We start from the raw sequence: 27639 nt of genomic DNA, 5'->3' as shown, positions 1-27639 counted from the left end.
TGGAGGGCTGTGGGGAACGGTTTGTTAATTCATCTTCTCATATATTTTTGAAAAATGCTTTAAGTTGCCAGAAGCTGTAGCTGCATTAGTCCTATCTCCTGCCACATGTTTTTTTTAATAAACAAGAAATGATAGCAATAATGTTTAACGTTTTTAATGTTTGCATGCAACGGTTTTTCATTAATGAATTGGCTGGCTGGATGGTTAAATAAAAAATCTGTGAAACTTGGAGCAAATGAAATGGGTTCAACATTTAAAAAACTAGCAGAGGAACCGTCGCAGGAATCAGCGTGCTTTTATTTTGAAAGTTGTGACGAGCGGTTCGTCTTGTTGGACTCGGCTTTCCGAGCCTACGTGCAGATAGACATGATCATTCCCTGGTAAAGAGATAGGAAGTTTCCTTTCAAAACAAGAACAGTCCTGCTTGGAGCCGGCGGGGGTGACGATGCTCATGAAAAGCTTGTGTTTGGCCCTTCTCCTCCCGGCCCTGGTGGACGCTCAGTATGAGAAGTACAGCTTTAAAAGTTTCCCCCAGAAGGACATCATGCCGCTGGACTCCTCGTACAACTACGCGCTGGAGCAGTACGCGGCGGAGAAATGGACAGAGAGCATCAAGTTCCTGGAGCTCAGCCTGCGGCTCCACCGGCTGCTGCGGGACAGCGAGGCTTTCTGTGGCCGCAACTGCAGCTCGACGAGCCGGGACAACGATACCCTGTTCGCCGACAGCAGCCTCCGCGTCGTGCGCCACATCCTACTGAGAGCGGCTTGCCTTAAGAAGTGCAAGGCGGATTTCCCGGTGTTTAAGCTCTCATATCCGCGCAGGGACTTACTGGAAAAGTTCGAAAAAAGGCTGCCGTACCGGTACATACAGTATGCACACTACCAGGTGAGAGCAAGGTCGAGTGTTGTGTGCCCAAGCGTGAAAGAAACAGGAGAGAATAAGAGCAGGCCTTTAAAACTAGCTTTGTGTGCGTGTAAACTGTGCGTAACTGGCGCAGCCATGCAACTTCTCGACTCGATCTGAGTCACGGAGAGGAAATTCCTAGTCTGAGGGATTTGTGTAGTTGCTGCGTCCTCCTGCAGACCGCAGCGGTTGAGCGTGTGCCACGTCTCTCCCAGTGTTCCCCTGAAACAATCCGCGTATTCTTCTCCGCCGGGCATGATGGGGACTCTGTACAAACATACAGGCAAACACACTGACCTCATGTTGAATCATCCCTGGATTCATAAAGACCCTAGAGACGACATTCACTCTGCACCATCAGAATCCCATTACTCGGGCCTGTAGTTCTGTCTGGTCCAACCAGGCTGCTGAATTAAATGTGGTCATCAAATAGCTGCCCAGATATTTGAGAAATATAAACAACCATTCTTTTAAGCAGGCTTAAAGCTTTTAATTGACTTACTGAGTTTGTTTTCCGACATTGGACCATGAATATATATAATTATCAGCATCTAAAGTTGTCTCTCCTCTCTGGGGAGAGAAGTGGATAGTTGACTGTGTTTATTGCATTATGTTTTTTACCCACCACATTAGTTTTCTATTCACTGACTATACTCTGACATCAGTGACCTATATCTGTCAGTAGCCTGGAGTAAAGGGGTCAGAGGTCACGAACAGCGGAGCTTCTGTTTCCCTTTGTGTCAGTGATAGAGATGGCGTTTCATATATTTTCTTTTAAATCCCCTCAAATCCTATGATGTATCCATTCCTCCTCAGCTCAATAACTTGGAGAAGGCTGTGTCGGCCGCTCACACCTTCCTGAAGAGGAACCCAGCGGATCCCTATCTGACCAAGAACATGAACTACTACAAGACGCTGTTCGATGTGGAAGAATATCTCATCGACCACGAGGAGCAGCCGTATGAAGTTCGTAGATGAAAGTCGTCCTTTCTTATCCGGTGTGTAAATCCAACACATGCTGTTCCGACGTTTAGAAAACGCATCTTTTTGTTATCCAGAGTCCTTTCCTGAAGAGTGTGACGCTTTACAACAGCGGAGACTTCAGCAGCAGTGCCCGAAACATGGAGCAGGCCATCACGCAGTACTTTGAAATATACAGTCTCTGCCTGGCCAGCTGCGAGGGCTCATATGAGATCTTGGAGTACAAAGACTTCTATCCCACCCTGGCAGGTAAGGAGAGAGCAACTTAAGGGCTTCAGTTTAAGTGCGTTTCAGATTAAAAACTGTGCTTGATGCTCCCTCAGATCTCTACACCGACGTGCTGAGATGTAAGGTCAAATGTGAAGAGAATCTGACACCCAGCGTCGGAGGCTTCTTTGTGCAGAAGTTTGTTGCCACCATGTATCACTACCTCCAGTTTTCCTATTATAAACGTAAGGACTGTGACGAAGGCTCTGGATTCAGGCTTTTGACCATGTGTGAGACGGCTCTCACGTGTATTATTTTGTTGCTCCTCTACAGTGAACGACGTGAAGAGCGCTGCTCCGTGTGCAGCCAGTTACATGCTGTTTGACCGGGAAGACCAGGTGATGCAGCAAAACGTAGTGTACTATCGCTTCTACAGGGAGCAGTGGGGACTCGAGGAAAAGGACTTTCAGCCTCGGCCTGTGAGTGAAACAAAGACCTTGTTACTATTCTCTAACTGGACTTTGGTGGTTTAACAGGAGGCAGCAGAGTGTGAGCAAATTTCACACTGGCTGTACTAAACCAAAGCAGGAGAAGTCTAACATAAAGCGGTCTTGGCATGATCATTAACACAATCTCAGAGTGGTAATTAGAAAGCCACGTGCTCTCATAAAGACAGCGTTTTCAGCTGCTGCAGTGTACCAGCTCTGTTTGGTAAACAGTTTGGCTTTCTGATGCTGCCCCAGCTTGAAATACATGTGGTAGCACTTTAAATAGTCAAAGGGTTCCACACTGAGAGAAAAAAAAACAGTCAACAAAAGGGCAGGCCACATTTGTTGCTAAGCTTTAAAACGGGCTTGTTCTCAGCGGCTACTCGGGTCAACACAGGAGCTGATGTCACTTTTGTGTTTCAGGAAGCTCTGAGGTACTTTAACGAGACAACCAAGCAGAAAGAGATGCTGCAGTTTGCACTGAACTACCTACAAACCGACGACGAGGTATGTTGTCGCACTGTTGCTGTCGAATATAATAGTGGTTTCATATATTTTTTGTATTATTAAACTGTGAAACTATGTCACTTTTTCTAAACTGTGCTACTGTAGCCACAATTATGACATCATGTTAAATGCTACAACATATTGTATATTTATCCAAACCTCAGCTAACATGATCCACCATAAACAACTGGTCATAGACATGTAGAGTATCACTGTTTCTATAATGTGTTAAAAACAAGTCACATTCTAGAGATAAAGAGACCGTATCACCAAAAGTAGAACGGTATCTGGCTATGCTGACTTTATCTGATGATGTTTTCAGATATCAATCCCAGAGATTCTTTTTAACTGCATGAACAAAAAAGTCTGCCTACCATCATTGAGACATCTCAAAATCTCAGCAGATAAAACCCAAACTGTCTGCACGACTATAGACAAGCCTAGGTGAATGAAGTAGGACAATGTGTTTTTTGTGAACTCAGACTCTTAACTTACCGACACGAACCAAATTCCACCGTTTCCTCCAAGTGTCAAATATTGTTAAACATGTTTGGGGATATGAACTTTGACTGTGGAGGAGTAAACTAGCAGACTGTTGAGGTTGTGGAAAGGGGATGAAGGTAGAAGGGGGGCTGGGTTTCCCCAGCAGTGTGTGGTATGTGGCTGGGAGGTGTTGGCCACTGAGGCTGTGCCACATCTATTTAACTCAGGTCAGCCCCTCCCATCTGTCCCACTGCCTGGGCCTGGATGTTGGGGGGGGAAGGACTTGGAGAGGATTTAGGCTGAATTACAGTGTAAACAAGTGACAGATTTGCCAGATAGAATGGAAGTAACTGTAAATGCTGTTCTGTATCACCTTTAAAGGACGTGGTAGGTCCAGAAGAAACGGCCTCCTCTCACACGGAGAACCCCGACGCTGAGTTTGAGGGGTTGGGAGACTACGAGGAGTCCTTCCTGGCTGAGTGGTGGCAAGAACCCAAAACGAAGTGGGACGCCGGAGACGTCGCAGACTGACATCTGTCCTCATCTCGTCCTCTCACGGCAACATACCAAAGAATGCTGACCTCCATACACACAAAGACACTCCCAACAGTATTTAGCAGAAAAAGCACAATCAGCGGTGTACTTTCACCCAGCTGAGGAACATAAGGACAATTTTCATTTGTATCATCAGCAAATACTTGTCAAAGACTTTTCTACTATTTTTTATTATGTTTTTATTTAAGATGAATGCGTCAGTGCCATGGAATAAGGAATAAGGAAGGTCACATGTAGCTTCTCTCATGCTACACCATGTTTCAACCACCAATTGGGTAGTTGTTGTAATAATTTGCTTATGATTAAAGTTTTAATTTTAATATACTTTGTTTTCATTGTCATCACTTAATAATCTATAAGAGCATCAAAGATGCAGGAGTTACAAGAAACAAAAGTATGCAGATAAATTGTTGATTAATTATCGAAGACTAATTGATGATGGAAAACAAGAAGCCACTGGTTTCAGCTTTATGTTTCTGCTTTACACAATGAATTGAATACCAGGTTTTAAAACTAATGGTGATTCTTAATTCTATCATTTGATTCTATGAACTTAATCACTAATAGGAGAACAATAACCGATACATTCACAGATATTAGAAACAATCTACAGTTGCAGCCTCAGATTGAAGAACATCTTTGTGCTACATAATTCAAGCACACAATTATTGATAAAGACTTTAACACTGTTTTGCATTTAATTATTGTGATTTATACCCACTTAAAATAAATATGATTATATTTGAAAAAGTCTTTCAGAGCAGAAAACTCCAAACCACCTATTAAAACCAGGACAAATATAACGGCAAGGGAGCATGAGTAAAAGTTGTGATTTAATTTTTTTGTATTTTATTTTCCATTTTCAAATCAATGACAAGCCGTCGTTCTTTTCTCTCTTTTTGTCTCAGTTCAAAAAGATAGTGTCTAAAAATATGGGATGCATCTTAATTTCTCTTTTTTCCCCATAAACAAACAGATTGTATTTGATACTAACTCTGTACATATTGTAATAATAACAATAATGTATCTGCCATAGTGCAAAGCTCAACTGAACCAAACTGACTTCATACACGCATAAAGTTTCAGACAAGCTGCCTCCTGGAGCCCACACTAGATCTCTTTAATCTCATTTACAGTGGGGATCAATACAAAGCATCTGGGCTCAGGGCTATCAACAAATGTACAAAAGATTCATGACATTTAAGTGACCGCTGGAATGATGAGAGAGATCGGAGACAGCTAGCTTCGCTGTTACGCCACATTTAAAAATGCATGGACAGCGTTGACTACAGGAGAAATTTGCAGATGTCAAGAGACCGACAGCTAAATGCTTGAAACGGATAAAACTCATTACTATCTTTTAAATAAACCTTCATACAGTGTATTTAACATTCAGTACAACTTGCACGTATTTACAAATAGGGTGTGCGTACGGTTGGCTAGTGATTTTCTGTAGATGCATGAATTAAAAACTGTTGAATTCTTTATTAATGTGCTGCCTTTATAGTGCTATGGCTGCAGTGCCCAACAGTTTGTAGAAAGAGATGTACTCTAGAGGTAAAAACCCGCCAATCTACCTGTGATAGGAGTTGTGTTAAAGGTGTACATGGACACAAATGCCCCTAACACTAATCTAAACACGCAAACATTCTTTTTTTTTTTCTCTTTAAAAACCTTGTTCACCCATACATTCACCCGTGTGCAGACATACAGATTAAACCTCCTAAACGTACAAACTTTAAAGTGGACGCCGTCCACAGACAGATACTGTGGAATGTATGTCGGTCAGTCCGTATATGAAAACACTAAGTTACGGTCTCTGCTGCTTCAAAGTGATTCAAAATGATCCCAAAACCATGACTAGCTTCCCTTCTTGTACCTGAACACGTGTGTGTGGGAGGGCAGGTAGGATGCCTCACGTTAAAACAACAGGCAACAATGACTATAAATGCTGTAATCAGCTCTGATTATGGCTGACTGTTCTTCATCATTTCTACCATCATCAGTCCTTTCTCAGACTCTCTTTGGAAAGCATCCAAACAACAATCCAATGTTTCTTGTGATTTTCATCCAAGTTGCCAGACTCTGTAGATCATATCAGATAATTGTCCTCGTGGGATCTGGCCTTGAAGAAAGGGTGCCTTCTCCTTTAAGAAAAAAGGAAACTCTTCCGCTCCTGTTAGATTATTCCATTCTATTAGATGGCCGGTCTGTGTGCTAGTCCAACATTTAACTGTGGACTCGGTTGCCAGTTTAGTTTGTATGCAGGCAGGCATTGGAAAGACATTAAATTGGTCCACCGTTGATATGTTCTTCACCAGACTGTTCAAGATGTGAGTAAAGGAGGTACACAGACACTGAATCACATTCTCAGAGCCACCGGGCTGGAGGAAGACCCCGGTGTCTCCCACAGGGAGAGCCACCTGCTCACTCTAGACGTGGCCCGGACACAGTCCTCATCGGCCTGCTAGAAGCAGACACACAAGTATGATTTGGCTGGTGTGGTGAGAGGAAGTCCACGGGCCCAGAGGAGGGCGGAGCCAGGCAGGACGACAGACGATAGGAGCAGACGGGGGCGTGGACTAAAAGATAATCTGAAGAAGTTTGGAAACATTTTGGGACAGGAGTGGAAGACATTTTTTTTGTTTTTGTTTCCCCTATTCTCTGATGTGGAAACAAATACAGGAGTAGACAGGACAGAGGGAAAGACAGACAGACAGACAGGCAGACAGACATGTTATCCTCCACCAGATCTGAAAGAGATGTGAAAACAGAGCTAGTTAACCAAAAGAAAAAATAAACATGAAGATGCATCATGAATGCTTGTTGTGATGCTGCTCCATCGACAGAATGTCACATGGTCATTAGTTATACCTTCCTCTCCGAATGTTCCTGCATCCCATGAGTGCATCAGGAGAAAAGATGATAACATAAACATATCAATGACAACAGGAACAAGCTAAAGAGTTGCATTTGAACAAATCAGCAAGATCATTACTTAAAACCTAGCAGAAATGTAAAATGTGGACATACAATCTTGTGATTTTTCTCGGTTGAAATTGAACCACAAAACTCTCAGATTTTAAAACAACATAAATCACATAATGTCAGCCATTCAATCCGGTATTTATCCACCAGTTCTCTGTGAATGGTCTGTTGCCAGGTTATAGTGATGACATCACATGCAGCAGGTCTACAGCAGTCATGGCCCCGGAGTCTGACCCCAGACACCTCTAAGCCTGAGGTCTGACTCGGAGAGGAAACCTCTTACAGCTCATGCACACATGCGCAGACACTTACCTCTGGCCCTGAAAGGACTGACTACTAGCTAACATTTGGATTTCCATTCAACAACTTTTCATCAGCCACAGTTATCTTGTGAATCTAACTGTGAATAAAGTAGGAGCAGTCATTTTAGGTCAGAGTATAAGGAGTGAACAATAGCCAGCATGCACAGGTGGAACAGTGCAGAAGATGCACATCAGTGAGGGCATTTGGGATTAACAGTAACAACTGGATAACGCAGGCTTAAAGAGCACCAAAGGGAAAACATATTTAAAAAGGATTGTTTAAGGTAATCCGCTGTATTTATTACATTATCCATAAAACGCTAATACATCTAATAAGAGAAATGCTGCAGCGTTTCCTGGCAGTTCAACATCTCCGTCGCGCCCTGCTATCATTTCAATCAAAAGGGACAGAAAGGTGCAGGATGGAGCTCAGGTTTGACGAATGCTTCTAACAAAGAAAACAACCTGTGTGATGCGTCATCCCGATTTGCAAGCATTTGCACGGTTGAGCTAAGACTTGACTCCTCATTACCCCTCCCCCCGGGTTGGCTGATGCGTTGCAAACTAATTGAGAGGGGTGAAAGTGGGAGGAGCGGGGGTTCCTTTAGGTAGAAGCAGACAGGTACACAAAGGCATGCCAGAACTCTTACTTAAATCCCCATCCTGTTCCCCCTAGGACTATAGCTGCCAGGAGAATAGCACCTGCGATGGACCCTATTATGATATTGGTGCCACTGGGACCTGCGCAGAGGAAGGAGGGGGGAGGAAGGGTGCGGAGGAGGAGGAGGAGGGGCAGAAACAAAACAACACCACTAAAAACACACGTCAGAGGACAGCATCGACACTGTACATCAACAACAACAACTAGAGAGAGAGAGAGACAGAGAGAGATAGGCAGATGGTAAGATACCTGCAGACAGAGAAAGAGAGATGGAGGGTAGGAGAAGTAATACCAGCACGTGGGGTGGAGGTGGGAGAACGGGCGGGTGAGCGAGGGAGGTCAGGGAGACAACAGTAACAAAAAAACAAAAACAAAGGAGAGAGAGTTTTATTACTTTGTTTCTCATTCCCCCTCTCCTGCTCTTTCAGCTGGACACCCTCTTGCTCAGGGTGGCTTTTTTTGGCCCTATGAGAGCAGCAGCTCAATTGCTCTGTGTCATTGGCAGACTGCAAGAAAGTAAGGAAGACACTTGAAGATGGCAGTGACTGCAAGACATACAGTACTACCACGCACACACACACACACACACACACACACACACACACACACACACACACACACACACACACACACACACACACACACACTGTACATGCACCCCACTCATCCGACATTGAAACCAAGACTCAGCAGGAAGGAAAACACTGTGTGCTCTAAAATATCTCACAATAATCAGGTGAGCTACTCTTTGTGTTTGAGGACTAGATACTGTAATCCACTTCAGTTCATAGCGAAACTACAGCGGTGATGAGTAGAGAGTATGAGCGGGATATGAGAGGCAGACAGAGAGAGAGACATGGGAAGGTCTGAGAGACGATATGGACCTTTCTTCTCTGGGCCCGTCGGGACTGTTGGCTCAGGGATGGGATCAAAGACACTGCAGTCCTTCCCCGTGTAGTCCCTCTCACAGATGCACTTCACCTCGTTACTGCAGGTCTACCATGAGAGGGAGAGATGGTTGGAATTTCATTTTCCTGACATATAGACATCGTTTCCACAACCTTTCAGTGACAGTATTTCATAGGGGTGGGGAAAAAATAAATTCTCATATTCATCGCAATTGTAGAAATCGATATTTCTCCCCGGAATCTATATATTTCGATTTAGTTTTTACGGCCGAGTAGAACAGACGGTAGGCCGAGAGAAATAAATGTAAGACTGACTGACATTTGATGTGCATTGTTTTTTGGAAATGTGACTCATGATATATTGTCTCTTGAAGAGCATATTTAATTCAATTCAATTATCGATACTATATTTTATGAAGAACAAAGAATAAAATGTATATTAAATATCAGATGGATTAGAAACAACTCATAATAAATGTAGGCCAGTATAAAATCACCTTAAACTATGACCTTCGTAATAAAAGAATAATTGTATAGCATTATGAGCATCATAAAGACAGATATTATGGCAAGGCTTGCATTAGATTGAAGGTGTATCTAATAAAGTGGCCACTGAGTGCGTGTAACTTCTTTGTCTAAAGAATTGTGATGTTGTGAGCTCAGGAAATGTTTTACCCCGTGGTCGGAACAGATGCGCCCATAGTTGGATCCTGAACAGGTGCTGAGGTTGAACGCGGCCACAGGGAGGCAGCGTCGCTCCAAACACATCATGTTGGGACCACAAGGAGTGCCCTCCTCCACATAGCCCAGGTCTGAGCCGTCCTCCAGCAGAGCATGGCCGCCTCTGAAGTGAAGCATCCAAACATGGTGGGAGAGGAGGGGTGGAACTAGACATTTAGGGACATGATATTCTAATTTTCATATGCTGGAGCAGATCAGATGGCTGTGACCTGCTTACCTGCAGTCCAGGTACTTGTTCTGGTGGTAGAGGGTGAAGCTGGTCACCTCACCCTGCAGGTCTCCAAACTTCGGCTTCACTGTCACGTTGGCGCAGAACAGGAAGCCACATAAGACATCCCTAAACAGGAAAAAGTGAATGGCCACTTCTTTTATTTTCTTTATAAAAATGTACACTGAAGATGTTATGGCCCACAGGAGTAAGCTACACAGCACTGACTCATAGAAAAAGAGATTGTTTGTAGCTTTGAAGCTGAATATATTGATCACACTCTTATTCTTCTATGGGAATACCAGCTAGAGGAATCAGGATGGTGTGACTCACGGCTTGTTGCACTGCAGCCAGCCCTGGCGTTCAGGATTTGGACCACAGTTGCCTTTCTCCGTCCCCTCAGCATTCAGTTTCTCATAACAAAACCTGTCCGCTGAATCTGGGAGGACAAACAAAGACACTCATTAGACTGTCGGAGGGAGAATGAGACTACAAAGCCATATGTACAACACACCCTTATCAGGTGCGAGCGGCACGTGTACGATACATACTATAGCCCCAGAGTCCCCTACACTGTCCATCACGAGTCCTGCATCGTCCACCGTAACAGCGACCCTGAACAAGAAACGAGACGACAATTAAGTATCCATAAGCATGAACCGCAGACTAGAAAACATGCCATAAACCAGCCCTTACCTGACTAGAATCACATATGTAGCCATCCAGCTTGTGCACATTATGAGGACACTGCAAAAGAAGAAAAGTGCTTAAATGTTCTGGATGATCTGGTTGATCTTGTAGTTTTTTTTTTCCAGCGTTACATTACAGTCGAGTCTACCTGGCTGGAGTCTCCGGTGCAGGTCTCTGGGATATCACAGTCATTCACAGCATCTCGACATACCACGCCTCTCCGTTCGTACTAGGTCATAAAAAGGATCAGATATACAGTAAATACTCATATAAACTGTAGAGATAATAGTTAGTCAGATAGGAAACTTTTTTTGCATTTTATTGCATTCAGTTTGAACTTTTCTTAAATGTTTTTTTAAGATCTACATTTGTGAAAAAGTATTGTATACATATACTTATATAATGGGGACCATTGCAGACCATGAATCCCTGGACGCTAAGATGAAGTTACTAGGTTTGTTCTCAAGCCACACCATGTTTCTAGAAATTATTTCTTATCTAATGATTTCTTGAAGAAGCTGGATGCCGAATGGGTTATTCGGCCATTAAAACGAAGAAAAACTATTACTGGTACTGTTTGAAGTTCTTTCTCGGGTGGACTCACCTTGCAGCCGCTGCAGCAGAGTCCGTTACTGCACATGGCATCGTGGGTAAGTGTGCACTTTTTACAGCAGGCTCCTCCACTACGGGCGCACTCCTGCAGCCACAGACATAAAAACACACCTTCAGCTCTGTTCCAGAAAACAGCTTAAGAGCTGGCTCTCTTGCATGATGTCCAACTGGGTACTCACCACCTGGGATCCACAATCACACTCTTCCCCCGGCTCCACAAAGCCATTCCCACACTCTGGAGGGTCCAACAGCTGAAGAGAGAGATGGACATATATGAGCACATATATATAAATGGGAGACAGATGGACGACAGATGAAATGTGACAGCAATATAGAGGATTGTTGGCTGGAACATAGTGATACTTATATGCAAAAAAATATATATGTATATTATATATGTCCCTGTAAGTATGGAAATTAGACTCTAAGATCAATGTGGGCATGCAAAGTCATCAGGGGTGAATTGTTTCTGAAACCACCTCCTCCCAATTTTAAAAACTCATCATATCTGCAGGAATCACTTAAGTAACCTATTGAAATGGGCACATTTCGACATGTTTGCATGCCTGATAATGAATTAGTCTGTAAATGAGATGCTCGTCTCGCCTCATTCTACATCCTCACATGCCCTCACCTTGTTTGGCTTGTTGAAGAGGCAGCTCCCACCCCCCTGGAGCAGGAACTGGACGTACTCATCGATACTGCAGCGAGAAAACTTCCTGGGCAGATAGTATCTGGACACACACACACACACACACACACACACACACACAATAAAACATTTAAATAAATAAATAAATAATTTATATATATATATATATATAAAATAGCACAATGCTTTTCTGACAGTAAGGGATGCCAGATCTACTGTGGTTGTCTCTGCCATCACTTTGCAATCTGCCATCTAACGTGACAGCTGTAGTAGGATATGACTCAAATTAATCATTTAAATTGGTATTGTTTCATCCGGTAAGGAGAGCCAAATCCAAATCCCAATCATAGTAATATACTTTAAATTTGATTTGTAAGTCTAACAAGGCATTTGGCACACTAATAACTGATGTTTCAACACATTTTCTGAATGCATCAAATTCAAGCTGGAATTATCACAGGCTTGGATTCAATGAAGACGGGGGGGAAAAAATCAAAGCATCCCTCTGTTACAGGTGTTTAATTGTCTAATTGAGTGAAATGAACAGAACAAATCTCAGCCTAGAGGGAGCACGACAAGAAAACAGTCCTGCTGTTTGATGGTGTCAACAAACAGAGAGGTGTGTTGTGTGTTTTGTTGTTGTTCACTTCAGTGTGAGCTGATGTGGATCTTTACCCAGTGTCTTCCATGATGCAGCCCAGCCAGGCATCTGGGCACCTGCAGTCTCCTGTGAAGAAGACCAGGAGGAAGACGAGCACAGATGAGAGGAGGAAACTTTAATCATTATTATGGAAAAGACAACAACAATGTGATGATCAGCATTTCCTACCACTTCACACGCTGCAGCAAATCTTGAGAAACAGTTTTATGATCCACAAAGCTTTTGTTAGAGCTGATACTTAGTAGTAGTGACGAGGTATGAAAGTGTGTGCACTGGGTTCTTGTCCTGGCATTGAATAATCACCTGATGGCTATTCAACATTAATCACTGAGCCCATTGTTCAGTGGCAGCAATGCTCTAACCACAAACCCTTCCTTCTTTGACACAGGTAACTAATCACCTAATGGAGAAGTCTAATTACTGCCTCGATCCTTCCCACACTGATCTCGCTCTCGTATTCAGTTCCACCCCTGGTTTATAGATCTCTCCATCCTTCCTCCTGCATTATCCAGCTTATTTTTTACCTGCAGAGTTGCGTACGTTGTTCCACCTCATGCCGATGTTCTGGCCAAGACTCTGGCACAAAGTGATGGCCATTGCTCCTACATTCCCATACTGCAACAAATTCACACAGAATCCACAGAGGAGAGCTTTAATTTGCGAGAAGAGGAGACCATAAACATAAAATCCTTAAAGTAACTTGGCTCCACCAACCAGGATGTACTTAAAAGCAGGTTTATTTCTACATTTTGGGAAATATGCTTGCTACCTTTCTTGCCAAGATGAGACGATTAATACCTTGCTCCATATGTTGGTTTAGTCCTTTTACAACCAATTAATTCAACTATTTTATTAAGCAGTAGTTTCATTTAAATTGTGTAACAAAGACATTTCAACCTGGTTTCATAATTGTAACCATTAGTTTAAACGAACCCCTGTTGGTGCGACTGAAAATATAACCTTTTTAGATTTTGCTCACCTCGTTGATGCCTCCTCCCCTTGTTAGGGAGCACACTCCTCCTGTGTAGGCCGTCCCACTGCGGCTACTGTGAAAGGTACGCCCTCTGAGGTGAAATGGAAAGATACCATCATTAAAAACATCACACACATTCAACATTCACACAAACATCAAATAAGCCTTAATTCTCAAGATACTAGATTCCTCTTACGAGAAAAGATGGACAACGTCACTCTGATCTTTGATGTTGTCCTTCCTGTATTTCATGAAGTTCTGCAGCGTTATCAATGGATCTTCAACTACTGGCATCATATTTTTAGAGGTCCAGGTCTCCATGGCAACCAGCACGATCCTTGTGTTCAACTGTTCCTTGTAGATCTGGTGATCAAACACAGCCATCAGTTCACCACTTTGTTAGCATGACACCTGTGCTGTGAGCACTCGGCGTGCTATCTGGGATAAATCATTTGCAAATGTGGAAATAAGCGCACACTTTCTTCCAGGTGGCGGTGTGTGTATGCAGAGTCTAGGAGTAGGAGGATAGAATCCTTCAAACAAAGCTCTTACCGCGTCTGCCATGTTGACCACTGCTTTGGCAAAGTTCTTGGTTTGGCTGCTGGAGTGACGCAGCTGTACAAACTGTGGAGACACAGAGATACACAGATGGTATTTAAGATGGATCACATTCACTCTCTAGTACACACAGATACACAAACATTTCTAGTTCTATCCTTGTAAGAATCCTGATTATAGGAATGCCGAGACATAATCTGATGTCAGTGGATAGAAATATTTCTATATATCAGACGTCCACATAATTAGCAGCAAGTTGTACTTTTAACTCACCATTTCATTGTCATTGACCACCATCAACTCAATATATTTGGTCTCAGTCTGGACGGAGGGCTTGCGAACGTATCTCTTGGATCTCCTCAGGCCCTCAGACACCTGCTGCTCCCTCATTTGGTCCGGTCTGTCGTCATCACCATCACCTCCTCTGCTATCCCACTCACCGGCCGCTGTACAGTCTGGACGCGCAGAGAAACAGAGCTGCAGCCACTTAGAGTGATATTCATTTGTTGTTGTGCTGTAAGGTGCAGCGCAAACTTTCCTATCTCAATTTTAGTTGCAACATTACGGGTCCCCGATCCAAAAAGCTGCGGCTATAATCGTCACCCAGACTGAATTAACTAATTACATCCCATTCAATTATCACATTTGTTTGAGCGAAATTTGCCTCGCTTACTGGTGTCAAAACAAAAGAAGTTTAGTGTTTTGAACATGAGTGATTTGCCGTGTTGGAGGTTTAGTAACTAGTAACATAATCAGTACCTTTTTGAATATTAAGTAATATTTATTTTTGAAATGATTGCAGCAGCGGACAAGAGGTTTTGTAATTTATCTAACTGAAGGCAAGGAAGATATATTAAAATATAAAGATAAGAAATACTTCAAGGCAGTATTATTCTGTTCTGATACGAGTGTCAGCAGTTTATGCTTCAAATGCACTTATGTACCTGGGCAGCGGGGGGGAAGTCTAATATCAGGCATCCTGTGGATTAAGTGAGCGCCATCATCCTGTAACAGAATATACCAGATTACATAAAACAAATCCAAACTTAAAAACAACAAAATCGGAAGAATCAGCATTCACTCACAATAATTCAGTAATTAACACGACAAATATCGTCCCCTGTTTACCTGATTGCTCCCATTGTGAACGGGCTCAATCCCGTAAGAGTAGAAGCCATCAGAGAACATGCCGCTGAAGACCAACGACAAGAGAAAGACAGTTGGATGCAAAGCAGGAGACAGAACACTTGAACATTAAACAGCATGCAGTCATTATGTGTGCAGAAACAATCAAACAACAAATGTGATTTCAAGTAAAGGTTTACTGTCAGGCTCACCACAGGCCGTGGCAAGTGGAGAGAGCGGCCCAGGACTCCGGTAAACCTCTTAACCTTCCCTGGTAGTAGCAGTGCTCCCCTCCCTGTGGACACACCACCGGTTCATGGAACAATCTCTACTGACACTTTACGGGCTCTCTTTGATCCTTCATTGGGTATTAGAAAAGGTCAGCTCTGAGGGAAAACCTCTCACAAACTCTGCATTTGCTACCGGCCTCTCCCTCTTTCCCCTCTTATTGCATTCATGGAACAGTTAGTGACCTACTTGTGTCCTGCACTCTACTTCATTCTATGCTGCTTCACTGACAATAGAGGCGGGGGTAAACCCATTGACAAGGATCTCTTTAATAAATCAACACTAAGGTTGCCTACGCGGTTTGATCTGAGAACGTGACATGGGGTGTGCAGTAGGGAAGGTGCAGCAAAAAAACTAAATGTGATGTGCTCTGCTTTTTCCTGTCATCATAACAACCTTGACTAAAACGATAGGCCACGTTTTTGTCTCCCGCTGTGCAATGCTTCACGAGGTCACAGCGGCAAAGATGAACCGCCTTAAAAAGGGGAAAAGGGTGAGAAACACTGGTTCACCTGGATGAAATTGAGTTCAGCAGGGTGTTTCAGCTTTGCCACAACAAGACTCCTTGGTGCTTTGAGTGGGAACAAAAGCATTCTGACGACAGAGGTCAGTCAGGTGACATACTGCCAAGAATGCATCACGCTTGCCATGTCCAGCAGCATCAGAGGCATCACGTGAGGCCTCTGTCCAGCTGAGCCACAATCTGGCCTGACTACAGGTCTCCATCCCCAACCCCGTAAGCCTCCTCTCACTCCCGCCACTCTGGGAACAAACCGGTTGTCTATGAACACACGTACGCCCCCAAAACGACTCCTTCCCATTCCAAAGCTCCGTCTTTGTATTAACTGGCATTTTACTCCTCATTTTTCCCTCCTCTCCTCTCCTCGCCGGCTCTGCTCTTCCCTCCCTCTCGCTCTTCTTTCATTCTCTTTGCTGCCAAGAAGTTAATGACACTGCTGAGCTAACTCGTTGCTATGGAAACAGGCTTGCGATTGGTCAGGAGGACGGATGGCGAGTTTGGAATGATTGTGGGTGGGGACATGGAATTATGGCTTTGGTGGGTGGGTGGGTGACTGCTGAGGGGGGGGGGGGGGGGTTATCCATCCCTACTGGCTAGCAAAATGCAGTGACATTCCTGTGGTCTGTCCTGACAAACTCACATCAAATTTGATGTCAAGGCTTTCATCATTTTCCTGTTATCTCTATTCTCTGAGCTTGTGGTTTTACACCAGAGGCATCAGCTGCCTTTGTGTCTGAGAAAGGCCACCGCTGAGAGGCATGCATGCACATCGCTGACAGGAAAAACCCACGTATGTAGAGCACTGTAACATACATAATGTTAACGGTTACATGGCAGCCTACTTCTGAAGCAGAGAGCACACAATGCACTTTCCATAAATAGAAAAACCGTGAAGGTGAGATCAAACAGCAAACGCTTCAATAAAACATCACATAAAATCACAAAAAACAGTTCAAAACTAACACAAATAATGTCTTTTATCTTCTAAAATGAGACTTTAAACAAACAGATCAGTGTTAGAGGACCTTAAGATATAAATGAGATGTAAGAATTGTGTTGTATAAGAGCTCTAGTGAGGCATGTCATCTGATAAACAAAACTTTCAATTAATTCTATGATTCACTGGCAACAGCAACAGTGTTGAAGTCTCAGTTTCTGCAGCCAAAGAACTGAATGCTGCACTACCACTCTGGTCATCTCATTAATATACTGCCTTCTTTTATGCCAAGTGACAGTTCACTCTCTAAAATCTTGTCATTACACATCCCAAGCCCACGCAAATGGTCTTACCACAGACTGTGAGGGTCTGCCATACTGGTTAAAGTGCCGTTCCACATATTCTGAAGAGAGGAGGTGGCTGCAAAGAGAGGAGAGACACCATGAACATCATAAACACCATGATCTATATCACCATGTAATCAAAATAGGTTTCATCAGGGTTATTTTTCAACTCTTGCTCTCATCTAAAATGTATTTCACGAAGAATAAGTGAAAATATTAAGATATTAATACAATCAGTGGAACCTCATAGACACGCAGCAGTATTCCCCATCTTGTCATGTAACACAATAGAGGCGCTAAGTGTTGGGAAATGCTAATGAGAACAGCTGCAGTGAATTAAGGCAGATCTGATGATATTTGAACAGTGGTACTAACTGGTTTAGCTCCAGGTCCAGAGTGAAGGTGTGTCCAAAGGCTTGCACTTGGAAACAGCTTTGGGCCAAGTGGACGGGCTGAAAGAGAAAAAAGAAAAAAAAAACCCACAGTGACGAAGACAGATTTCATAGTTGATAAATCAAAGTGTAACAAAACAGTTGTGGTTAAGAGTGTCGCTCCGCAGAGTGATTGTCAAATAGTCCAATGAATAATTCAACAGAATCAATAGTGTGTACGCTCTAAAAGCAACTCGGCTGCTGAAACACTATGATTGATAAAGTCTCCATTGATCGACACTGGCTGCCAGCATTCAGGCCGGCATGACTGCAGAGAGTTATGGTTATTTGTGAGCTAAGCAGGGATTTCATGAAAGAGATGGATGAGAGGGAGGGATGGAGGGAGGATGCAGGAGAGGAAGAGGAGGAGGTGAAACACACTGGTACTGTCTATATTCAGCCAATGCCCCTAATGGACAGCTGCCAGAGCTGAGGAGGTGAGGAGGGAGATTTACTGCAGACTAAACAGCTCTGACTGTGCCAGGGAGGCTTTGATCTCAGTCTGGAGGAACCAGGCTGCAGTGAATCACAGGGCTTTTACTATAAAATGCATCACTATCCAGGAATCATTCCCTGTAGTGATGGACAACAGATTTCTTACTACTGTCGCGGAGAGGCTGAAACATGTTGTCCATCAGGGCTTCTGTCTCTGTGCAGTAATGTTGGTCCGGTTTTATATTGATTGCATTTGTGATCATTATGTGGGACTTGACAAACCATTTACACCACAAGGTTCATTTAGTTGCAATGACTCTAGATGTAGAAAGTTTTGTTTTTTTTAGCCAAGATGAATACTAAAATGCAAGTGACTTATTTAATATAAAAGCAATATGCATTTTTACATAATCATAGTATTGATTTGGCTGACTTCTTTATATTAAACAACAAACTCCTACATTCATGTCTCACAATGAGTGTTTTTCTTTATCGATTCATCCTTAAAATGACATGAGAAGATATTAACCTACCAAACAATAATATAAATATCCTGGTACAGCACATCAACCTCAGCCTGAAATATAGTATTTATGCAAACTCATTAAAAAAATCTTATAATCTGTCTTTCAGTGTCAACTGAACGTAACACCATCTTTAAAGATAAAAACAAACAAATGGAGGCAGACATGCTGCCTCACCTATTTTTCAAGGCAGCATGATGTGACAGAAAATAAAGAAAAAGTTCAACTCGTCCCCTGCTGCTTCTAAATTTATCCTGTCCCTCATTCCAAGCATCTTAAATACTTAAAAAAACAACACACAGCAGGTCTGGTACAGCTTTTAGTGAAGCTAACAGCTTTCACTCTGAGTGTGAAAGGAGCCTAATGTGCTCTCCCATCACAGTTAAATGAAATCAGCAGAGAGAGAGAAATAGGGGTGGTTTGGGGGGGCACGGATGGGGAGTGCTTAAGCCTTTTGGGCCATGCAGCACTTCTCACACAGGCCTGCTTTATAATTAATGGGGACATACTTCAACACATCTCTGAATAATGAGGAAGTCGGAGGCTCAGCACAGCAGCCAGATCATCGGACATAATGACTGAATATTTCGGGACGGGCTAAGCTTTGTCATGTGGAGATGAGGGCCACTACAAACACGCTATCAAACATTTAAACAGCTCTATGATGCACTGTGCATTTACCACAATGCCTGCACATACACAAAGCAGGTCAGAAGGTTTTAGCTTCAGAACTTGTTCCACACCGCTTTAGTCTAGACAAGAATAAATGGCTGCAAAACAGCAATCTGTCTGCCTTGGTTTCATCCTAGCTGACCTTACTTCACTGTGGACATTCGAAGGGATTTTCAGTGACTAACTGGGTCAAAATAACGCAGAGCAGAGACTGCTGCAAGACACCACCCTGTACTGTCATCCCTGTGTAGCAGGAGCTTCGTGAGCAGCAGAGAGCTGCATGGATACAGATTCAGGAAAAATTAGGTTCCAGGGTTTTTCCTGCATTGAGAATAACTAGGCGGCAGCCTCCTTTAATTATCCTGCCGCCTCCAGCTCGCCACAAAACTTATATGGAAACAACTATTTTCTAACAGGTGTTGCATTCAGAGGGTTTCTGTCATTTGTAACAACAGCAGCATTACACCAGTGTGGTGAAGATATGACCAGCACAGTGTAGTGCCAAAGAGAGGACAGAGCTTTGGGCTGGACCAGCTGGACCCGGCCTGACGTACTGCAGCAAAGCAGACGTGTAGCCCCGAAATATGATTTTAAATGTAAGCTTGAAGATCTACAGAAATGTTATACGTGAGGTCCATGGAGTACACATGTAAACAATGCTAAAATATTCAAGTACAAGTACTTCAACATTGTACAGTACAGTAACTGAATATATGTATTTTTTATAAAAAATGTCAAACTCTAGTCAATAAATGTGACTACATTTGTGAAATGTTATGTTTCTACTGATAATGATAATTATCAACTACAAATATTTTTAACATCACAATTCATAACACATTCGTCTGTGTTGCCACTGTCACACTAATACATGTCCACACACACCTACAGAATCTTCCTTTGTAAGAATGCATCCTGAACACTAGATTTCTACGTTTCAAGCAAGCCCTGATTCATGATTTTGGTGCAGAACGAACGTGATACCTGTAATATTTGAGTTAATTATGAATCATCTGATTTAAAACATACATTGTTTAATTAGGATACTTTCTAAAAATCAAATAACAGTGAAATAGTTCTATTCCTAATTTTGCTGGGTGATTCCTGGAAGCTTGTCAAGGACCCCTGGGTGCATTTTGACCCCAATTTAAGACCACTGGGCTGAGAATCACAGAGAACAGTGTGATCCATTGTGAAAATAAACCTGGGATATGAGAGGGAAATCAGCAAACAAGAAAAAAAACAAACATACCAAGGTGTTCCTGGTGCTGTTCTTCACCCTGGTATCCAAGTAGTCATGAGCCATTTCCTCCTCCGACTGGATCTGCTGCACCAGCCGCTTTGGATAGGTGACCTTTGTGGTAGAGTCCTCGCTGCCCGGCGGCCCTGCCGAGGTCAACCAGTCCCAGATGCCTCCATCCTGCACAGGGCTGCTGTCCACACCTACAGGTAGCACAACAGACACTCTCTCACCATGGGCTCATGGGTGTGCAGAGGGCTTGGCAATGTAGGGGCACACCTGAGCCACAGTCTAAATTAGACCTGTTTGTGGCGTAGTGAGCAAATAGTTGTTGATTTGAAAGTGATACATTTTTAATAAGTCACACTGTGTGAGCATTCAGTGGGTTTTCCTCCTGCAACCTAATAGTTTAGTGACCTAATTCATCACACTGACCAGTTAATCACGTTTTATCCATTATTGCTTTAGTCCAGTGAGACATGAGGAGGTTTTGATGAAAAATAATGACTGTAGTAATGTGTGCTCTATAGTAGACTGACGCCCATATTTACATATAGGTACATATGGGACTATATGCCTTCAAATCGTCACGTACAGCGCGTTGCCTTGGTGATTGACAAGTCTTATAGTGCTTTTCGATGTTGACTGGATTGAACACCGCTGGAAATGGTTACGGGTACGTTGGATGGCTGCGATGAAAATGTGTTGATGCTGCAAATCTACCGCGTCGGAGACTGCTTTCAGGCCAGCGGGCAGGCTGCCACCGAGCTCCCGCTTCAATAAAAATCAGTCCACACCGGGGTTAGAAAAGTGCTGGTGCAAGGGGGAAAAATGTGGACGCAAAGGAAACGAAAAGGGTGCTCCCGCTCGATCCAACCCCCCCACCCTCCTCCTCTCTCTCTCTCTCTCTTACCTGAGACCGCAAGCCTCTCGCCCACTGCAGCAAAGATCATGAAGCACCACACCGCCAGCATGATCTTCACATATTCCCCCGGATTAGCTACAACATCGGGAGCTGCAAAATGTCACGAACCCGGCCGACGGACGGGAGGTGAAAGACCCCCCAAAAGACGCACGGCAGAAATGATGGCGAGGAGCTCAAGTGAATCTGTTAAACATCTGATGACGCGCGTTCTCTCTCTCTCTCTCTCCCTCCCTCTCTCTCTCCCTCCCTCTGTCCGTCAAACTTCCTTGAACCGGAAGTCGTTCTGGTCTACTATTTCTGCACTGATCGAGGAGAGACCCCCCCCCCCATGAATATCAGTTATTGATTGAACGCTGCAGCTGATCGGACTGATCTGAAGCATCACTGTTTAATAAAATCTACACATCTTAAGTGAAGGTCTGAACAACAAAACGACCACAAATAGATTTTTCATTATAAAGAGCCCCTCTTGTCATGATGTGCTATGTATAGAATTTTAGTCAGAGAGACAGTAGAGTCATTCATACTAATAAATCCATTTCCTCCGTGCCCTGCGTCTCATGTATCCCCGTTGGGCGGGACTAAGACGCGAGGAAGAGACGCAAGTGAGGGAAAGGTGGATGCGAGTCAAGAGACACGAGATTGGCTATGAGGTATGCGGAAACGGAGGGCTATAACGCGAAGAGAAACGCGTTGGGTCTTCGGAGAGGAGGACACGTGGGGCTGTGGTACCCTCCCTCACTCTGAGCAGCCTCCTCCTCCCGTTGCCAGGGAGAGGATGCGACAGCCCGGCGGATGCTGAGGTGCGCGGCCGAAAAGAAGCCACAAAGTGTTCTCCACGTAGGAATGAATGGCTGGCAGACAGCTCTCCATCCAGCATTCTTCTACCATTCATTCATACAGGCAAGGAATCAGACTGCCTGTCTTGATACCTGCCATTGCCTGGTTTTGTGACCCCTGCTTGTTTGTTCGGAATTGATTAAAGGATTTTGGACATGCAGCTACTGCCTCTGTCAAATCAAAATGTAATCAATATCGAAATTATTCTAATGTTGATATTTGTTTAAGAGAGTCATAACAGCAACATTGTAATAATTATGACAACTGTGACTTAATGACGTTTGGAGAGATTTTAAGGATCTTTGTTTCAGCCCCGTGGCCTGCAGGGTCCTTCCAGCAGCCATCCTGTAACACACCCTGGTAATGGAAGCACATTGTGCACTGACAGCCCCTTCTGAATATTTCATCATACCCCCCTTTGAGACTTACAGGAATCAAGAGATAGTGGAGAAGATGGAGAGGAGAGCAGCAGGAGCAGTGCAGCTCTACGGGCCAAATATGTGCCTGTGCTGGCCCTCCTCCCAAGGAATATGAATGCCGATGAGGAGTTTTAGTTTTTAAACTAAAAAAAAGGCCTCATTTCAGTTGAGACTGGCTTCACAGTTAATCTGAATTCAAACATCAGCATCACCACTGTCTTATAGTGGTTTCCATGTCACACAGTGCTGATGTCAATTAAGTATTCAGCAGTGGTACGAGTAACAGACTGCAAAGACAACTGTGAGAGATGTAGCATGCTGTGCTTCACCTGACACATAATATATATTAGTATGAGTGGTTCTTCTGAGGTCTAAGGAATTCACAACTTGAGAAATGTATAAGAATGTTTACTTTAATCAACTAACTTTCCCAATTTAAGGCTGCTACTGTCAAGTCTTCCCAGAAATCTGTTCCACGGACAAAACCTTTAATAACAGAGGTTTGACATAAGGTTACGTCTTTATTGTAGAGGCAACACAACAAATTTGCTGTATATTAAAAACAATTGTTTATACAGTCAACCTAAATGCCAGAGCCCTGTGAGACAGGAGTATGGTGCCCCCTGCTGGGTGAATAGCTGTTTCACACAGAAAAACACAAAAAAATGTGTTTCATATATGGTCGATGGTCATACAACAGAATAAAGTCAGACAGAGGAAGGGCAAATCTGAAGTCTGATCACTTTTGGAAATAGATTTCCCATTGTACAGTCTTTAGGTCTGGTATACATTTATAAAGACCGGATAAAATGGCTTCCATAAAGTTGTAATTTTATGTATTTCCAGTGTGATATGTTAGAAAGGCCTATCGTGTGTGTAATCCCATTCTTTGGAAGCATTTTCACTAGTTTTCTTCTTGTCTCCTGGGCCTTTACAGTGTATCATTGCAATAAAACAAAAATAGCTACCATTTAACGCTGACATGCAACAACTGTGTGGCTTCAGTAGTTGGTAGTTTGTTTGCACACGGCTGAGCTGAGCAGAGCAATTAGGCTCATTAGTTTCAGCTTTACTTTTTTAGGTCTGCAGTGGTCCATAATCAACCAATTAGGTTCTTTCAAGAGGCTATAAGACAGGCTGACACAAGCGGCGACCTTCCCATTTGAGTATTTTCTTTGGAGAAGTGTTCACCCATCGAGGAAAATGAACGCCGTGCCCAGTGAGAAACCCGCCGGTGTCCCGCGGCTGCAGCTGTTCAACTGCTCGCACGCCGACTGCGGAGCGACTTTCACCAGACAGTGGAGGCTGCAGGAGCACCAGACGGTGCACACCGGAGCGGTGAAGAGCAGCTACTGCATACACGTTTCAACATTCCTTAAATAAAAGGCGCCATTACGTCAGATAACTACTTTTAAGTCGTAGAACTGTGTTTAACTGTTGCCTGACGTCCACAGCGGCCGTGTATCTGCACAATCGCCGGCTGCGACCGTCGCTTTACCAGGAAAGCCCACCTGAGCCGCCACATGCGTCAGCACAGAGGGGTCAAGCAGTTCCAGTAAGTTCCGCGTCACGCTCGCGCTGCTCGCAACACGAGGCCACGTTTTAACTCCGCTTTTCTGCAGGTGTAAACACGCAGGCTGCACGCTGAGTTTCTTCCACGCAGACAAGCTGAGAAGACACGTGTGCTACGTCCACGGAGAGAAAAACAATTTCAAGGTTTGTCTCGATACACGCATGTTCCACGAGGAGGCGCCAACGGCCACATTATAACCGGCTCTTCTGAAAGTCACTGCTCTTGATGCTGAAAAGCAAGGCGAAGTCACGTTTGGTCTTTTGTGTCTAACCACTTGACTTTTCTTCCTCCTACAGTGTAACCAGCCAAACTGTTCACTGACCTTCAAGAAACGCAGTGTGTTTAGACTGCACTTAAAGGAGCATAATGTGCACGTCAGATCAAAGTACGTCATTTAAACTCAGAAAAGAGCATATTCTGCTGTAGTGTGAAATCTTTGTGTAAAAGCAGTCTGTGTAGCCAAGTTGATGAAATGCCCGAAACCATGAGCTGTTTAATATTATGCACTTGCCATTTTAATTAATCAGGTCTTTGATGCCTGGAGATGGCCCTCACTGAGATAAATGAGTGGTTACAGGCTGAGTGGGTGTGGTCCCTGTTGACTTGAATGTATTTTTACCTCTGGTGGGGTACTTAGGTGTTCGAAGAAGGGATGCAATGAAACGTTTATCTCCCATATCGCCCGCAAAGCCCACGAGAAGAAACATGCAGGTTGGTCAGATTCAATTCTTTCACATTTTTTATTAAATGATTTTAAAGGATGCATTTGCACGTAACCTTTTTATGCAACTTCTTTCAGGACAGATTACATATTTGGTATACGGGTCTTCAAAGGGCCTCAAAAGGCAGCCAAGTGGTGAGGATCCTTTTGATTTCCTGGTACTCACTGGCCTGGTTGTTTGGTCCCTGCAGGTTACCGCTGCCCTCATGCTGACTGCCAGGTGGTGGAACACACCTGGGGGAAGATGCGGAAGCACATGGCCAAACATCCAGGTAAACACCTTGTGGTCATAGTACAAATAGCTGAAATGTTGTTTTTTTAACTCCTGTTTACACATTTTGCATTGTAGCCATATTCACATGCCAAGCATGTAAGAAGGTGTTTAAGAAAGCGGACGCTCTGAGGAAGCACAAACGGATCCACGCTTCCCACAAGCCTGTCCTGGTTTGCCCTCGAGATGACTGCAAGGCCTACTTCTCTACGACCTTTAACCTGCAGCACCACATACGCAAGGTGCACCTCAAACTCCTCAAATACAGATGCTCCTTCCCCGACTGCCCACGCACGTTTGCTATGCGGGTAAGCAACATGTCTTATTACTGGTCTTGGTAGATGTATCAGAATGTTTTTCTTTCCATTCAAAGACTTGGGCTGACATTTTTATGAACTGTATTAATACTCAAATTCTGACTGTTTAGCAAAGAAAATGGGCCATTTATGATGTTTGTGAAGAACATACCAAATCGATCTTAATTTTATTACATTGATGGGCAACATATCTGTATAATGTTCCCGAATCAGTGTTTCACACGATGGCTTTGTTCTATAACACAGGAGAGTATGACCAGACACCTGCTTCGCCATGACCCCAGCGCCCCCACCCTTAAGGTAAGTCTGATATCTGTATCAAACGGTGTGATGTGGGCTAAAATACCACACACAGCAATAAGCTCTGAGGCTATCTGGCCAGCGGACTATTGATTTTTGGATTTCTCTTCAAACCTGTTGTAAGCTTGAGTCTGGCATACATGATTTTCGGTCGAAGCATACAACATTTCTATTTTAAGTGTTGCATTCAACTGCAAAAATGTAAATACTGTTCCGAAACCTCTCCAACAGAGACGTCAGCGGCCTAAGAAGTCCTGGCAGAAACGTTTGGATGGACACCATCTGCCCCTTGTGGAGGAAAACTTGCGTGGCCTCTTCTCCCTGCGCATGCGGATCTCACGACGTGCCAAAGTGGAAACCAACCTCGCAGGCCTTTTCAATGAACGGAAGATCCCTCATTATGTCGACCCCGAGGTCAACCTGCGTAATCTGTTTGGTATCAAACGGCCTCGCCCTTTAGAGGAGAAGCCTGAGGTCGCACCACTCATAGGTTGAATACAAACCCTTTTTGACTAAAAGTGCATTTTGATTAAGTTTGAACTCCATCAAATTTGGAGGCTTTAAAGTTTGTTTTTTTGATAGTGATTGGGTCTCTGGTTATTTTTATGTAGCTGACAAACACTGAACCTTTTTGAATTTCAAAGTAATTATTTGAATGTGAATTGACACATTGATTAGGTGATGTCAAGCTTGGGAGAATTTAAAAGATTTAAGACCACAGGTCTTGATTGAAATGGCTTATGTTGTAAAAGGACATTTGTAGACCCAATAAAATGAGTTACATTTTGATCCAAGTGGCATTTTAATCTGTTTCACCTTCACTTGTGTTTCGATAAACTGTGCTGGAGGTCAGTAGTAGCTGCTGGAGTGGTATCTATCTATCCATGTCACTGGGGAATGGAGGACCATGCAATTGTTGGCAGCTGTTGTCCTGAATCATGATTTTGCTTACTTTTGGCTTCACATTTGCTGAATATTAAGTATGGACAAAAGGGCTTACACATGACTAAGCGCTGAGTCACAGAAAGAATGTCACTGTTGGGGGTTGATGAGACTTTTGAACGCAATAGAAGAGCATCAGCTGTCAAATGTGTTCAACTGAAATAAATGGTGCCTGTGTGTAATTTGAGTACATTTACCCACTTAACTAGTCGAACGGGCTTAGCTTTGCGGTAGTTGGGTGAGTAAATATAACGTTAGTTGGTTCATTGGCAGGTGGTTCTGTCCCACAGGCGAATTCCACAGGGATTTAAATAAAACCGATGGTAGAGGATAATCCCAATTTAAATCCAACTGGCCGCTGCAGCTTCTACAAAGGAGACGAAGCTACATTAGCTTACAACTTGTAAACTAGCGTAAACACCAGCGGCGTTTAGCCGTTAATTGCAGCACGTAGCGATGACGTTAACTGACGTCTAAACATGGAACGTCGTAGGTGACTACGTACCTTTTTTAGCGTAGCGACAACATCCATAAATTAGTGAATAACGGCAATATTACAGTATAGGAAGTTTGATAGTAGCGACACCATGGATATAAAGCCATAGCAACCATATCTATGATAGCAACGTACACCTCTCTTCTTCGTCCTTCGATTTAATGGCAGCCAGGGACCAAGAGGAGCTGAGGTCAAACGGCATCCATTGGAGAATAGATAGCAGTAAAATGATCCCAGTTA

General features: G+C 43.5%; 3 protein-coding genes across 6 annotated transcripts; 2 read left to right on the top strand and 1 right to left on the bottom strand.

Annotated features, from left to right (window-relative positions):
- Window positions 1–355: 355 nt before the first annotated feature.
- p3h4 (prolyl 3-hydroxylase family member 4 (inactive)) lies at window positions 356–4445 on the top strand. The gene is made up of 7 exons (XM_084037644.1): window positions 356–886; window positions 1721–1870; window positions 1963–2134; window positions 2209–2337; window positions 2426–2571; window positions 3004–3087; window positions 3952–4445. The coding sequence occupies exons 1-7, from the start codon at window positions 446–448 to the stop codon at window positions 4099–4101; spliced, it is 1272 nt and encodes a 423-aa protein (XP_083893770.1). The 5' UTR covers window positions 356–445; the 3' UTR covers window positions 4102–4445.
- A 515-nt stretch (window positions 4446–4960) lies between these two features.
- Window positions 4961–21680, bottom strand: LOC311031360 (disintegrin and metalloproteinase domain-containing protein 11-like). Of its 4 annotated transcripts, XM_084037638.1 has the most exons (26): window positions 21509–21678; window positions 20608–20798; window positions 17669–17745; window positions 17303–17369; window positions 15417–15499; window positions 15208–15271; window positions 15024–15084; window positions 14353–14534; window positions 14074–14145; window positions 13718–13884; window positions 13528–13612; window positions 13073–13163; window positions 12563–12614; window positions 11870–11969; window positions 11415–11486; window positions 11228–11320; window positions 10772–10852; window positions 10630–10680; window positions 10485–10548; window positions 10267–10372; window positions 9943–10062; window positions 9660–9828; window positions 8961–9072; window positions 8066–8156; window positions 7000–7017; window positions 6729–6878 (listed from the first exon to the last, which is right to left on the bottom strand). In XM_084037638.1, the coding sequence occupies exons 1-26, from the start codon at window positions 21567–21569 to the stop codon at window positions 6863–6865; spliced, it is 2346 nt and encodes a 781-aa protein (XP_083893764.1). In that variant the 5' UTR covers window positions 21570–21678; the 3' UTR covers window positions 6729–6862. The 4 variants fall into 4 exon arrangements, 3 of the variants coding, with proteins under 3 accessions (XP_083893763.1, XP_083893764.1, XP_083893765.1); XM_084037639.1 differs by lacking the exon at window positions 7000–7017 and having other exon boundaries at window positions 6737–6878; XR_014599073.1 differs by lacking the exons at window positions 6729–6878; window positions 7000–7017 and adding an exon at window positions 8471–8582 and having other exon boundaries at window positions 8118–8156; window positions 21509–21677.
- Window positions 21681–23982: 2302 nt separating this feature from the next.
- 42sp43 (P43 5S RNA-binding protein) lies at window positions 23983–26994 on the top strand (the record flags this gene model as incomplete). Its single annotated transcript, XM_084037772.1, has 9 exons — window positions 23983–24117; window positions 24234–24334; window positions 24402–24495; window positions 24649–24737; window positions 24990–25063; window positions 25265–25345; window positions 25423–25652; window positions 25908–25961; window positions 26193–26994. 9 exons carry the CDS (start codon window positions 23983–23985, stop codon window positions 26454–26456), a joined length of 1122 nt encoding a protein of 373 aa, XP_083893898.1. The 3' UTR covers window positions 26457–26994.
- Between the last annotated feature and the right edge of the window lie 645 nt (window positions 26995–27639).

Source organism: Eutrigla gurnardus, assembly GCF_963514095.1.
Source record: "Eutrigla gurnardus genome assembly, chromosome: 20".
NCBI classification, from domain to species: Eukaryota; Metazoa; Chordata; class Actinopteri; order Perciformes; family Triglidae; genus Eutrigla; species Eutrigla gurnardus.
This window is presented reverse-complemented; position numbering and strand designations above follow the sequence as displayed.